Source organism: Leuciscus leuciscus (genome assembly GCF_965113295.1).
Source record: "Leuciscus leuciscus genome assembly, chromosome: 5".
Lineage (NCBI taxonomy): Eukaryota > Metazoa > Chordata > Actinopteri > Cypriniformes > Leuciscidae > Leuciscus > Leuciscus leuciscus.
The window spans coordinates 29,676,293-29,692,786 of record NC_138729.1 but is presented as its reverse complement, the minus strand read 5'-3'; the positions used below and the strand labels follow the sequence as shown (position 1 = coordinate 29,692,786).

The 16,494-nt window shown below is 37.2% G+C and overlaps 1 protein-coding gene across 4 annotated transcripts in view; it reads left to right on the top strand.

The window, feature by feature from the left end:
• The first annotated feature begins 956 nt into the window (after positions 1-956).
• The window catches only part of stard8 (StAR related lipid transfer domain containing 8), a 62,768-nt gene continuing 47,230 nt past the window's right edge, over positions 957-16,494 (top strand). For 2 of the 4 annotated variants that reach the window (XM_082169014.1, XM_082169013.1), the window contains exon 1: positions 4,389-4,745. In XM_082169014.1, coding sequence (XP_082025140.1) covers positions 4,631-4,745 — 115 coding nt within the window. In that variant the 5' untranslated portion in view covers positions 4,389-4,630. Of the gene's footprint in view, positions 1,095-2,639; positions 2,671-4,388; positions 4,746-11,545; positions 12,919-14,243; positions 15,318-16,494 lie in introns of those variants that run through there. The other 2 variants (XM_082169015.1, XM_082169016.1) reach the window with 2 other exon arrangements.

The window sequence follows — 16,494 nt, the reverse complement described above, 5'->3', positions numbered from 1 at the left end:
ATCTTCATTGTGGTATAAGGTAGTGTTTCCCAACAAAAGGAACGCCAACACAGCACATTTTCAATGTCTCTCTTATCTGATACACACATTAGAGGTCTTGAAGCCTCTACTAATGAACTAGACAGTTGAAGGGGGGCATCCAAAATGTGCGAACAGAAACACTGGCTTAATTTTATATCATTTAAACTGTTTAAGTTATATATATGGACTTGTACACATTACGTTCTTTGTGTATTGCGATTTACAGTAGGTGTTACACCAGTCAGTGATCATTTAAACATTTAATTTACGTGTCTGCATGTCACAATACCATCAACCAACATCAATGAACAGTAGACATGCAAATGTATTGTTCAATTATTGAAATTATACTTCTAGTAAATATTGTAAGTCAAATATTGTTGGTTCATTTTGTAAACATGTCATGGTTTTGCAATGCACAGCAAGCTTTAATAAAGCTAGCTGAATCTGAATATATATATTTGTATCTGACTACTGTTTACTTTACATAGTATGTTGACCCAAAAATTATGTAATTATTCCAACCTACAAAAAAACACAATAAAAGTGGTCCATATATGCTATATTTCAAGTCTTCAGAAGTTATATAATAGTTAAGGGTCTCCTTCATCCTTGTGATTAATTAGAAATGGTGTAATACAAGAGTGGATAATTCTGGCTATAGCATTACCTTTTGTATTTCACTGAAGAAAGAAAATAATAGGAGGTTGGAATGACTTTAAAGTTTGCTATGGTGTGCTATGCCCTGTGAGGTCTCTGTTCTGACAGCAGACCAGCTGGGCTTCTATGCTTTCCCCTTTGTGTGTTAGCATTTAGCGCTAGCTACAGTGGTATGCAGAGAATCTCTCCTCTTGGCCAGCTGAAATATGGCCTTGTGGCCCCTCCCTATCTGCCTCTTCAAGCCGTTGAGCTCAGGACCATAAGACTCTCAGAGAGCCGTTAATCTGCATAGACTCAAACACGGCAACCTTCATGACGGTTCACCCTTGACCTTTTGAACCTGACCCTCAGTGTGGGTACCTGTGAACATGGCTTTTGTCAACTGTCTAAGGGCTTTCGTCAACCAGGCTAAGGTAAGACAGAGCGAGAGCGAGAGAGAATGAGAGAAAGAGAGATGCACAAAACACAAAGTATAGATTTAAAAGCATGAGAAAACTGTGAATTATGCTTTGATTGACAGCTGTCAGGACCAGGTCTATTTCAGAATTAAAACAGCTCTGTGTCGTTGCAGGCACTGAACACTAACAAAAAGTACCTAAAGTTACCATGATCTTACCATGTTTTTAGGCATTTTTGGACATAGTTTTCTTTGAAAATCATGCCATATGAATATCATATATACTGTCAATTGTCAGGTAAGGGTAAATGTTTTCTTTTTTGAAAAGGAATGTTTTATAGCATATATACTGTGTGAAGCTAGTTGTTAGAAGGCACTTTGTGAGCATGTGTAAGTGTGTAAGACTCACTGGGCTGATGCAGTGGGCGTAGGAAATTATAATTTGCTGAACTGGACTCACTCACTGACTAGAGAGCCGGCCAAAACTCTGTTACCAGGGCAACATCTTTTTAAAAGCCCCCTTTCAGCCTTTCCGCATTGCTCAGCCAATGGGCTACACTGCAAAACCCATGACATCACAACGTTCCTAAGTGAGAGATCCTGATATATTTACTTTTTTTTCCGTTGCAGACTTAGGATACAGTGGAATGTCTGTTCAACTGAAATTTCTGGAGAAACACACTGATTCAGTTGCACACTCAACAGACACTGCTACTCTAACAGTTTCCTTAATTTGAAGGATAACAGAAAATTGAAGAATGAATCTTAATTACATTTTGTCATCATTTATACAATATTCTTCCTTGCGAAAAACTTGATATTGGGCAGAATGTCAGAGTTGGAATAAATTTACTGTACTATATATTTGCACTATATGTATGTGTGTATTATACACACACACACACACTAAGATTTTTTTTTAATGTTTTTTAAAGTCTCTTATGCTCACCAAGACTAATTGATTTGAGAAATAATTAAATGCGTTCTTTAATATATTTTACAAAGTAATTTATTCCTGTGATGTCAAAGCTGGATTTTCAGCATCATTTCTTCACCAGTCTTGAGTGTCACATGATCCTTCAGAAATCATTCTAATATGCTGATTTTCTGCTCAAGAAACATTTATGTGCTGCTTAATATTTTTGTGGAAACTATGATACATGTTTTTTTTTTCCTGAATTATATATAAGGAATAGGAAGTTCAAAAGAACAGCATTTATTTGAAATAGAAATAGTCTGTAACATTATCAATGTCTTTACAGTCATTTTTGATCACCTTTTGCTTCTTTACTTAAAAAAGCATTACATTTCAAATACACAAATACAAATCTTGCTGACCCTGTATATAAGCATTATAAAGCTATTTGACTTTGAATTTAGTCTGAAGAAAAGTGTGTATTGCCTTACAGCGTAAAATTTTTACTTCATGCCTCTTTGTTGAGGGTTTATTTTATCAAGGTGATGCTGAAGCACAAAGTGAGAGTGCACAGAGAAAACCAGACACAGATCTTGTTGTTAGATTTCATCAAATATGAATGTGCAATTTTTCCTGATGTTTCAGAAGCTGACCTGCTGTCGTGTCCAGCGCTCAGGTAAGGACGTGAGATTCTATTATACTGTAGCTGAATGGCTTTATAACCACATTATGGCTGCTGCTAGAGCAACTATAGAAAAAGACTGCAACTGTACATTATTTAGAGTGATGTGGACACAGTTCAGCCTGAAACAACCTAAGAATGGTTTTATATTTAACTCTCTCTCTGCTATATCACTGTTAATTTAAAACACTCTGACGCTACTTTCATGATATCTCATAATCTATATAGTTTGAGCTGTTCTCCTTGACCTCTACCCACTGAGTGCAGTCATCTACTGTACATGTCACCCAGTTGCATTTTAGGAAAGTAATGGTAGGATCACGTGACACAGAAAGTAGATCATACTATTTATAACACACCTCAGATGGCATGGTAGATATCTAATGTCTAATTATTCACCACAGACTAGCAGACTGTGAGGCACATGGGTTCCTTGTGTGTGCCATTTTAGGAGCCACTCTCTGGAAGTGCTTGAATATAAAAACACAAAAGTTATAGCTTTATGTTTATTTTTATATTTATATATTTTATGATTACCTGCTGATCTTTACAGGAAAATAAAAAAAAGACTAGAAGTATTTGCTTGTTCTAGTTTAAAAAATAATCAGACTAACAAATATGTATACTCAGCCCCCTTGGGGAACATTTTAGGGCACACCGTGTTCAGTTTCTGATGGGACATTATGGTTATGTTTTATTTGACTCTAATTAGAATTGTATGAATGTTTGTAGTTCATCCTAGTTTGCAAATGAATAAACTCAGCAAACAGACTAATGTGGTTGTGGCATGTGGTTCTTTTGGTGTAAATTACACACAGACAGGCCATCTTTAGTCCACATGGGTGATTGCTTTTTTTTTTTTTTAAATAGCCTACTGAAAGTGTCTTTCCTTTTAATGGCTGTTCACTCAATGTGATTGCTTCATCCCATCACTGTTCAATCTCTGGCATGTGAACAAACTTTAGAAATGTTCTTCTCATTGATCTTCAGATTAGATCTTTATTTAGTCCCATAGTTTGGTCAAGCACATACCATAAGTGTGAGATATTTACTTTGTGTATTTACACTGTCATTCAGATCAAAGTCAGGAAAAGTATCAGTTCACAATGGCAGAGCATCAGGAGCCTTTGAACCAGGCTGGATTATTTAAATACTGTATTCTTTTTAATTTGTTGTTACATTCACCCTATGATGGCAGCATCAACCCTTTTGTCCAGGAGTTTTTAATCAGATAAGGACATTATGTGAAATCATTATTTTTAAGAAAACATTTTTTAAGAACCAAACAAGCAAACATGTGAATTTTTTTAATTATTAAAAAATATGTTGTCAAATAACATTTGGGGGGGACACATTATCGCTAGATCAATGTTTATATTAGACGTTTATTAGGTTATTATTTTGTCCTTAGCACAACATTTTGCGTCTATCTATCTATCTATCTATCTATCTATCTATCTATCTATCTATCTATCTATCTATCTATCTATCTATCTATCTATCTATCTATCTATCTATCTATCTATCTATCTATCTATCTATCTATATTTTTTTTTAAGTAATGAAATTGACCTGTGGGCATTTAACGTGTCCTTTGCATGAAGAAAAAAAAAGAAAAGAAAAACATCAAATAATCAGGGCTGTTAAAAAAGACCGCTAGCCTTCTTAACGGAAACTACTAGTACAGTCAAAAGACGCACGCGTAAAGAGACTTCATGTCCCGTGATGCTTAGCGGTTTGAATGGTTACACGCAGCCTCCACGTAAAGTCCTTTTAATGAGAGTTTTTTTTAAAGAAATGAAACGATAGCGCTAACATACTGAAGAAGCAGCATGAATAATCACTGCTCCGTCTCAGGATAAGACCTCGGACGCATTAGAGTCTCAGATAGAAGAGGTCCAGGGTTAAAAGTTGGGTTCAGAAGTCAGGAGACAGTTAGCGAAGGAGTTTGGAAATGGATAAAAGCTGCAATGGCCAACAGGCGCGATCTCTAACTTCACAGTTCAGAGATTCTACATACAGAGCCCTGACTTTACTGCGAAGGAAGGCGAAACAGCGGCAAATAGCGGGTAAGTTATGCAGACAAACGGTTGTTTTTACAGAGAGTGTGGATTTCTAAAGGTATCGGGTGAGAGAAACGAGTCAGTCCATTTATAACCTTCCAACAGAGCTCGAAAGTCTTTTCAAGTATGCTTTATTATATACGGTTATTATGAGCATTTAATGTAATAATAAATGGCCTATGTTTGTTACATCATAAAAGATGTAATGAAATATTGTATAATCGATATTTATGTGTATCAGTGACTCGGTTGCAATAATGTAACGAACCCTTGAGGTTTCCTTCATGCATTGACGAATCCTCTGAAATGTACCGTGGTAACCATGGTTTCCGCCAATAGCATGGTTTGTCAAGTTATTGATTAGTTCTGTTTAAGGAATCCCAGATGGTGTTAGAATTTTATTTCCATTTTAATTTATTTATTTTTGATGACAACCGGCTAATACAAAGTTTACTAAGCCGATTTAGAGTTTTTTGTTGTTGAAACAATAACTGTGGTTCCCATGGCTCAGGCTACTTGAGTGTGCACGCGCTGCCACGTTTTTACATGCAGCTGAAATAAAAGATCTATTCATTCATTTTAGAGGCCAACAACCACACGCACGCGACTGTGGGAAACGCAGAGAGCTAGGTGTGAGTGAGGCAGTGAGAGATCAGTTTACAGTAGCCTACACCAGTCTCCTTGAGTTTATACTGTATGTCTCTCAATATACCAATGAGCTTCCTACCTAGATAGCTGCATTATGTGATGCTCAGAAGTGCTAGGTTGGTACCTCAGTAGGTTTTGAGACATGGTCACTGTCTGTGCATAAATATACATTATATGCAAGCCTAAACGGCTTTTATCTGGAGAAAGAAAGAGTGTGAGAGAATCTGAAATTGCTTTCAATTAACATAACTGACATATCTGTGTGTTCTCATGTTTGGTTTTTATAATAATCCTTACTTTTTTCTTCTTTTTTTTTTTTTGATTTATGAGGCAACTTTCTGCTGATCTCATTACAAACATGACAGTGCTAGTTTCCAATTTCTATAGAGACTCTGATAATCTTGATGAATTTTCCAGTTGCTGCAATTAACCCGGTTTGGAAGTGCATCGCCTGTCCTTTGAAATAGTTTTATAATGTTGGAATTGTTTGCTTCTATTCTTTTACAGAGAATTTGCATTTCCTCTTTCATGTGATTTGTTTGAGCATTTGAGGATCATGTTTATCCGTGAACAGAGAGTATTACATAAACAGTCAGGACTTAACTAAGGGCCAGCTAATTTTTACTGGCCCTGCCAAAACTTTCACAGACTCTGCCACATTAAATAAAATAGGCCTAGTTTTTGTTTTTGTTGTTTTTGACCCATAACCTTAATAAATAAGGTTATGATGACTCCAAAAACTACTAGCCTGACTCGTATACATTTCAAATGTTGTTGAAGACAAGTAAACTGTCAGTAACAAAATAAAAAATAATCAAATTATGAGCAATAGCACAAATAAATACAATAAATAAATACAATTGAACAAACATACAAATGAAATAAACATTGCTTTTCATGCTTTTTACGAAGTGAACTGTTTACATTCACTTAAGACAGACTATGGCCGTCTCATTTTGAAGGCTGCATCCTCCAGAGGTCGCATTAGTCGGCCGCATACATCATTTGAGGCTGCTTAATTTCAGTAAACTGACCAATACATTCTAAATTCATTTAGAAATTACAACAATTTACACTTCACTATAAATAACGGTCAATTATATAATCGGGCAAGTGACAGTTCCGTCTACTGTCCTGAGTGTTGTTCGGGCAGTCCTTATTGTCGAGCCCTGTCAGCATTTCTGATGACTTAAAGACTAAAGTATTATAATAGAATTTATTATTTAGTGTATAATTTTATTTTTAATGAACATTTTCCTACCTCTAACTTTTATAATTAAATTATTATTTATTTTGGAGCTGTGTCTTTAAAGAGTCCTGTGTACATGCCTGCTTTGCATTCAAAATGAGATTAACATTTTGAGCTCATGTTTTCCTGTTGAATCCAATATAGTTTTAAGTGGACCTTCATTCAATATAACAGCCTCTTTAAAAAACGTCATTGCATTGTTTATTGTTTGTGAGTGAATGTGCAATGTACAGACTGTACAGATCAGATTGTTATGATCAAGGATCTTGTACAAGTAAACTAGCAATTATTTTTAAATGTTGGGATCATTCAGAAGAATTTGTAGAGTGGAAGGTATATGACATGACCCTTTTGGATGCAGGCAGTGAGCATGTCATGTGCTGGTGTGACTTTATGGTTTGAGCCTGTGGATGATCAGGTCATGATACAGTAGTAACATAGAAAGTCAGCTGAGAGGAAGCAAGGCGTGAAAATCCAGTGTTGCAACATAAAAATTACATGAAAAAAAATCCTTGTTCTATATCTCCAGGTCTTCTTTTATCCTATTACAGGAATAAAGAAGAGAGAGGGGAAAAAGGCTGGATTGGCAGTTTTTTTAAATATATGTGTGACTGTAACTGGCACTGACTTGGTTACATCCAGACAGCAAGAGAGAGACAATACTATATGGTGTCCAAATGTTGTCAAACTTGGCGCATAAGCTGCTTTTTTTCCTTGGAGTATTAGATGAGATTAATGATGATTGTTAAAGGCCAGGAAAATGTATGTTGTCTGTAAGTCTGTCTGGGTTTTATATTCTTTATTCAAAATGTAGGGATCTGCCAATTGCTTGACCTCAAAATATTTTTTAAGATAATGAAAATATGCATTAAGAAGTAGTCAAATGTTTCATTGTCTTTCTTACAGTAAAATGTATTAAATAAAATTAAAATATAATATGCAAAATAATTACTCTGTAAATCTATAAATAATTTCAATAATTTTACAATGTAAACTTAATAACAAAGGATATTAATATTACATATATAATTATTATATTATATAATAAATACATTACTGTTCAAAAGTTCGGGGTCAGTACGCTTTTAATTTTTTTTAACTTCGCAAAGATGCATTAAATTGATCAAAATTAAGTTATGCGTTCTATTACAAAATTATATTTCAAATAAATTTAGTTCTTTTGAACTTTATATTCCTCAGAGAATCTTGAAAAAAAAAGTTTTACACAAAAATATTAAGTAACTGTTTTCAACTTTAATGATAATAAGAAATGTTTCTTGAGCACCAAACAAGCATATAAGAATAATTTCATTCAACATATAAGAATATTTGTAATAAAATTGGAAGTTGCTGCAATCAGGGAAGAAACTTAGGCTCTTTTTTTCTATATCATAAATGACTTGTCTCAGGGCGTGCAGACGAAATGCAATAAACGTTGGCATGTAATCTTGAGATCGGATGCCTGGTGTTTGGGAATGCGATCATGTGATACACTTCTGGGAGGTCATTATTTCAGATCATTCTAATACTTTGTTTCAGGCATTTCAGAATGATCAAACCAACATTTGAGATGCTGTGCAATGAAATTAGTCTGCTTGTTAGTCCAGTCACGTCCACTGAGTTTTTGTTTGCGCATCGAGGGACCTATTCTGTAAATGTTTCCATCATAGACAGTTTATGCACGTCTTCTTATTGGATAAAAAATGTGTCCGCCACAATTGAGTACGTATACTTTTTTTAATGGCTATTTTTAGGATGTATGCGCATCTTGCCATTTCCATGCGATATCCCAAAATGCGCATAAAACAGATGGATGAAAACATAGCTACTGAAGACTGTAGTAATGGCTGCTGAAAATTCAGCTTTGCCATCACATTTTATATATTTTATATATTATATTTATATATATATTAAAATAGAAAACTGTTACTTTAAATTGTAATACTACTTCACACACAATAATACTTTTTTGTATTTGAGTGTTTTTTGATTAAATAAGTGCAGTCTTGGTGAGCATAAGAGACTTAAAAAACATTCAAATATTATATAAATGTTATAAAATATTTTATACTACGGGGCTGTTGAATGCTTGAATCTGATTGGTTGAATGGTCTAAGATGTGCATTGTGCAATTATTTTCAGGGAAACGCACGCCTAAAGTAGTTCCAGGCAGGTCTTGACCGCATTACAGTTCTATATCACATCGGCAAATGGTTTCAGTTATTTCAAATGTCCTACTCCTTACAGATTATAACAACAAAAGAACCAAAACCCACAACAACACTTACCAAGCAAATAAAATTGTAAACAAATTATTTCCATGTTTTTTACCACAAAATATTTTTTTTTTCTCCCGCTCTCCCACTCAAACGCGCACACATACAGTACAGACACACACTCACACAGAAACATGTTTTCAAAGTGTTGGCAGCTCTGACGATTTTATCAGTAAAATAGTTTTAAGCTTTAACAACTTAAAAGCTACATGACATTTCTCACTAGCGAGGTATTGGCGTTGTTCTTGGAGAACATAAACTTTATTAGAGAAGCTGCTGCCCGATGCACAGGCTGAGGTAGTTTACATACACTTAAATCTCTTTCTCTCTCTTTCTCTCTCTCTCTCTCCAGCAATGGAGGCTTGGGATTAGATGCGTAATAAATTAGTCCTACACACAAGCATTTTGACAAAAACCTTTCTGCATAATGCATTATTTTTCGAATAATTCAATGGCCCATCGTCAATTATTCCTTACATAATAATATTGTTTATGATAGTATTAAGAGTTCTGTTCTATTCGATTTGACATCCAGTTTGCACAGAGACAAATACTGCATCTGTGCTGCTATCAGAGGTTAGTACTTGGGGAAAAAATGGAGTCAAACAGTGACATGCGAGATTGTGTGGATGAGATCTCAGTTGGGTCGATGAATAAGTCACATTGGCCTGATGAGGTCTCAGTGGTCTGGCAGACTAACTTTAAATCGAAATGGCACTCAGGTACATCTAAGAACAACGGTGTATTTGATGATGTTGATTTCTGCTGAACTGAACATGTTTGTCATCTGTATCCAGACAACGGTAAAATGCCACAGAGGAAACCACTGTTTTTCAGTCTCTGCTGCAAAAAATTAAGTGAGAACTGCATATCAACACAACAGACACTGACATACAAAGGGCATGAAAGTACAAAGCAAACAAACAGTAAAGTGCAAACAGCCCACAATCCTCTGAAAGAGGAAGTTGATCATGTAACACATGTTCTCACATTCTGTTTCATTATCTCTCTTTCTCATTACTGTGTTATCTGTGTGTGTGTTGAAATTCTGAGGCCTTGTTAAGGAGGCAAAAACAGTATTTTTTTCATGCATCTGTCAATTTTGAGATTATGGGTTCTCATAAAGTGTTTTTTCAGACTAGTGTCCAGAAAACGTCCAAAATACACTTTTAACTGTATCTTTAAGATCTTTATCTTTACCACTTTATCTATTTGCATCTGTAGATTTCAATTACAGTATAGCCTATATCTTTAAAGGCCGTTTTCTCAAAATGAGTTTTTCCTCCTACATTGAGCCAGAAATCTCCACTTCAGTAAGACTTACACCAAACTTATCTATATTATGAAGTTTTTTACAAAGGGGTTTGTTCATATATAATTTTTCTGATTTTACACAACATTTTATTCCTAAAAAAATTGTGAATTTTTATAATTTGTGAATTATAAAAAAAATTTTTTAAAATATTTTTGGCTGTTGACAGTATTTTCTGATTTGTGGAGTGATAAATAGAGATATCCTAAATCCCCTCTGTAAAAAACCTTTGGCTCTAATATATCAAAACTGAAACAACTTTTAAACTGACTTCATCTAATGTTCAGATTTTTGTTCTAGAAATGTATGCAAATTAGTGCATATTTAATTAGACAATGCATCATTTGCATATCTAAACAAATCAACTGGTGAAGTATGGTGATATTTATTAGTATTTTTTTTATACCCTATTCACCTGGGAAAGCAGCTATACAGTATTAAACATGAAAAACAGTGTCAGTTTTGCTGTCAATTAGAATTACAACTTGACCAATAAAGCAGCTCTCCAGCGTGTTCATGTTTTCACTCGCGAATGACCTTGTCGAACTGAACAGAAGAAATGAACCAGAGAAGATTTCCATGTCAAAGAAGGTGGAGCCCTGGAGCAATGTAGTTCGAATGAGTCAATTATTAGTGCAGTTCCTCTTCAGTGCATCAGTGTTTTGAGTGTTTGGAACCCGCTCGGAATTAGAACTGGTTCCCTGTTCCCAACCCTAACGGCATATCCACACCAAAACTAGTGTTTGGTGTGAAAATTCGTTGTGATAAACGAGCATGCTAATGTGATTTTTTTTTTTTTTATAGATTGGTGTTTTAGGCTAATCTTTTTAAAGGTTTTTATTTTATTTTAATTGCACTACAAAGAAAACTGGCCAATCAGTTAGATTTGCACTTTGTCAAATATGACCGAATTTTTGTGCAGAACATTTGTACATGTTGTGTTTAATTGGATGCTCTTTTCTTGATTTTATGAATTGAATGAATCTGTTTCTCTAGTTGGATCATTTTAGACACCGCAAATATTTTGGGTTAGCAACAAGTTAAAGCACACTGCTTAAAAATGCACACAAGAAAGCACATGTGTTTGAAGTGGCTTTCAACTTCGGTTTTCCTGCTCGATATGTGTGTGTGTTTGTCATGCTGTGTTTACGTGTTTGAAGTGGAAATGCTGTGTGTAGCAGTATGTCCGTGTGTGTGCTGATAAAGCTCAGTGTATATATAGGTGTGTATATGTATAGTAATGTGTGTTTGAGAGGGGGACAAATTGTCACAGCCATTTTCGAGCGAATTGTCACAGTTATTGAGCTGATGTTGCGATGTTGAGTATTTTAGTATCCATCATAAGGTCAAGCTGAGTCACTCCCTGTCATTCATTTCCTCTTTTATATTACATCGTCTGTCTGTCTCACTATCGTGATTCTCTCGTGGTCCTGCTCCCCATCTTTCTGTATCTGAGGTGTACGATGGGATGTGTAAGCATGTGTTTGTTCGTGTGTGTTGCGTGTCTGATTTCTGATAGACATCAAAGAGGCCCATCGAAAAGGAAGTGATGCGTGTACGACAGCACCACACCCTTTTTGCGCCATGACATTTTATTTTGTGCTTTCCTGTCTGATCCCTTGTTTCCTGAACTGTCTGTCGTCCCCCCCCCCCCCCCCCCTCTCCTTCACCACTCCTTTCCTCTCCCCTCATTCTCACAGGACCAAAGGAATGACAGCAAATCCCAGGGAACAGGAAATGACTATACAGACCGTCTGAACTTTGATCCAATCAGAATTGACTGAGTACCAGCAGGACACTTGTTCTGTTTAACTACTCCTCTCAGTCATTGTTCAAAGCTATAGAATTTTGAATGCATAATTACTTTTCATGCCAAAACCAGAGGGCTTTTCTGCACCGTACAGCAAGGGGTTGCGATATGTTTCATCTACGATAATATTGTAATTGTTGTTTTACCTATGTGCAAGATTACATTATCGAGTAGCTATGTCACATACTTTGCAAAAACAATATGAATGTTTTAGAATGCAGTTAGAATTAGGGATGCGCCGAAATTTTGGCTACCGAAAATTCTCGGCAAAAACTGGGCCAAAATGGTTTTGGAGGGCCGAAATCAGTAACCGACGTAACAGACTTTAATTAGTGCTTCTCCGACCGATGGCACTGCTCATTGTCTATTTCATGCACACAACGTGGATAAGCTACAACAGAAAAACATGTCAGCTGTGGACACTATAGCTCTGGATTGGCAATATTAATTTTGCATGTAATTTGAACATATTCTAGCTGAGCCCCCAGCGTGAGCTTTTTATGGCGACCGTTATTTTAGAACACATCACATTATTTTCATGGCGACGCATCATGCTTGTCATGTGACACACCGCAGCCACAGTAGGGCTGTATGACTGATGTATCGCTTTTATAAAATTTTTCCTTTTTTTCCAAAATACTCACAAACTTGTGAACTATATTATAAAGTAAAGTACCTGATATTCTGAAACAGCATACGTTTAAGTGAATGTGTTTTGTCATTTAAATATCTTTATAATGATCATGTTAGTTGATCTGTAATGTATGAGTTTGAGTTAGAGTTTTTGTCTTATATTTATATCAGCAATATAACACAAGCAAGACTGCAATTTATTTTCACGAACATCAGCACAATTGCAAATTGTGATTGATTTTTGTAACGAGGTATGTTGTTACGGGAAGAAGGAGGCGGGAACCGGCGAACATTCAACAATATTTAATGAATAAAATGACACAAATACAAAATAAAAGTAAAAGCCAGCAGCCCCTCACGGACGACTGCTGGCAACATAAACCAAAAACAAAACATCAACTAAAACACAGGCCTGTCCTCTCTCGCTCTTCACTGTCGTCGCTCCTCCTTTATGCTTCCGCTCCTCCGTGAGAGATGCGAGACCGGTGCGTCGCGCACGTGTCGCTCATTATCAATCGCGCCACCGGCCTCGCGCCGTCCTCCCACGGCCCTCGACCTCGTCGTGCTCGCCACATACCCCCATCGCCCCTCGCAGGCCGGGGGGCACCCACGAGACTGCGCTTACTCCCCCTCCCCCCCTCCCCGGGGGGACCGATCACGGCGGCTGCGGTACCTGGGCTGGAGGTATGGATAGACGAGGTGAGGGAAAAGGAGACGGAAGCACGAGGAGCGACAGAGACGAGAGAGGGGAGAAAAAAAATAAAAAATTCTTGATCCGGTTCCCGGACACACTGCCGCTCGGTCCTCAACCAGCTGAGAGTCACTCGCGGTGCCATGCGATGGTACTGGACATCCGTTGGGGAACAGCTCGACGCTCCTCCGCCTCCTGGCGGACGGCGATGGCTCCTCCGGTTGAGGGCAGCCGGCAGCGAGTCTCCCGTTCCCTGCTCCGCCCCCATCATGGCCGACGGCAACAGGCTCCGGCCCACGGCAAACGGGACTCCTCCGCTCCCTCTCGGACGGCAGCCACCCCTCCTCGACCCAGGAGCACGGCAGCGAGCTCGAGCTCCGTCCCCCCAGTTCTTCCATTGCTCCAGCACCATCGCCTCGGGCAGCAATCGGCGGCCATCGCTCCCTCGTGCTGCCCGACCTCCTCAGCACCGCGATCCCCCCCAGCAGCGAGGGCTCTCCGACAGCGTGTCCCTCCTTCTTCCCGGGTTTCGGCACCAGTGTAACGAGGTATGTTGTTACGGGAAGAAGGAGGCGGGAACCGGCGAACATTCAACAATATTTAATGAATAAAATGACACAAATACAAAATAAAAGTAAAAGCCAGCAGCCCCTCACGGACGACTGCTGGCAACATAAACCAAAAACAAAACATCAACTAAAACACAGGCCTGTCCTCTCTCGCTCTTCACTGTCGTCGCTCCTCCTTTATGCTTCCGCTCCTCCGTGAGAGATGCGAGACCGGTGCGTCGCGCACGTGTCGCTCATTATCAATCGCGCCACCGGCCTCGCGCCGTCCTCCCACGGCCCTCGACCTCGTCGTGCTCGCCACAATTTTATACCACAGTTCAGTAAACAAAAAGTAAAAATTTAAGTTACATTTTAGACGAACAATTTTCTGGTTATGCTATCTTTCACAAATCAAATAGTTACAAACAAACCCATTGAATGATTTCTGGAAGTACTATGTTCATCATACCAGCGTCATTTGCATCTCTTCATAACTCCTCCCCTGTGGTCTCATGGCATAGTAAAGTTGTCCATTGGATTCTCACTTAAGAAACTTTCAGGTACTTGCCTACTGTTTTATGAATACTGTGACAACTCTTCATATACTTTTTTTCTTCTACTATAGGGAAGCATGCGTATTCCAATGCAGCCAATGATTCACTCGTTAAGTGATTTGCCACCTCCTACTGGCGGCTTTTCACTATTTTTAAAAATCAAAAACACATTCAACAAAAATGGTCTAATTATTGCAAAAAAATTGCTATTGTATCACACACCCCTACTTTCAGCACAATAATGCACCGAAACACACATGCACGCACCTTAATTGAGTATTGCAGGTTTGCAGTCGGGCTTTTGGGTTGGTGGTTGTTATACTTCAAGTTTAATGACTTTATGAAGCACCTAACAGTCCCTCAGGGTCTAACACACAACCCAAATAAGGCTAATGACAGGCTGTCTGGATTATGGCGTTGAACTCATAGAGCATGTTAGGGCACACAAGCACACGCAGACTGTAGTGTGGTACGTGGAGGAGGAGTTTTTGATGGCCGAACATTTGGTCTCAGGAACCAGATGGTATAAATGGTTGGGGGTGGGGGTGTGGGCAGGAAGGGCCGAACCCCCTACCCCCTCCCCTTCATACCGCCACCACAGTAAATCAGATCCCTCTCCACTGCTCGGAGACGGTTAAATGTTACTCTTTGCTATGGCTCTGTTTGGATAAAAACGACTTTTCTGGTTGGACCTTTTGGAAATGTGTGAGATGTTGGTCATGAGCAGGTTTTAGGTGTTTGAATGGCTTTGGAAGGCACTTTTCTGTGTCTCCTGAATGTTAACATGTAATGTTAGACCACTAGAGTTTAAGTGATTAGGATGGAGAAGTCGTCCCGACAACATCGAAAGGGTCACGGTGAGTTTTAACCTCACTTTATTTTTCAGTGCATCTGGCTGCGGTCTCCATACTAAGTGCCTCTGGTAGTTGGCTAGTTTTCTGTAGCTATGTGATTTGATTTAGAACTCAGATATAGGCTAGAGTGTTTAAAATTGTTATTGATGTGCATTAGATTCTATATATCAAGGTTTTTCAAACTTTGGTGCCATAGATCTCCAAATTTGACCTCCTTGTGAGGGACCCCTTTCTAGAATATACAGTGAAAAATAAATATGTAAAATATAATCTGGAAAATTTTTACTTTCTGTTAAGTTGACACTGCATCTTTTTGTGTGTCTTATCTGTCAGTAAAATTTAAATAATTTGCGATTTTAGAATCTTTCTATCTTTAGAAAGCAGAATGAAAATGAAAGCAGAATGGCACTGATGTCAAATTTTATTTAATTCTTTTTTTAAACTAAACCAAAGACTTTATTTTATTTTAAAATAAAAAATAAAAAATAAATAAATATATATATATATATATATATATATATATATATATATATATATATATATATATATATATATATATAATTTATTTTATGATTTTGTTATTTATTATTACATTTTAATTTAATGTATTATTTTCTGAACTTATCATTTTCCACAGCTCCCATTGTACATGGGTTTTCAAACTTTTTATGGTCCGGACCCCCAAATATGCTGATCCCCTTAAAGACCCTGTATGTTTTTGAAGTATAAAGATAACCTTTTATAAGGTGAAAAATAAAAATATAAAAATTGTGTAAAATATTAGACTCTTTATCTTTTTTCTGCCCACCTTCAAGTAAGTACCTTTAGATGTATAAACTTGTAAAAAAAAAATCGGCAAATGAAGCAAAACGTTAATGTTAATTATTGAAAAAAAAAATCTGTAGATTTAACTTTTTTTATTATTATTATAAAAAAAAAATAAAAAAAGTTCATGCAATTTGTCTAAAAAAAAAAAAATCTACGATACCTAATTAATCTAGCACCCCCTTGTGGCCCCTGGAGTAGGGATGAGCATGAGTACTTGGACGTGACGGCGACGATTGGTCAAGAAAACTATCACCATGACTTTAAAAAAATATATTTCTGATTGGTTATTGTAGCATTTTGGGCGGTATACCTGAGGTCTGACTGTTTACCGTTAGGACAGCATAGCGTCCAG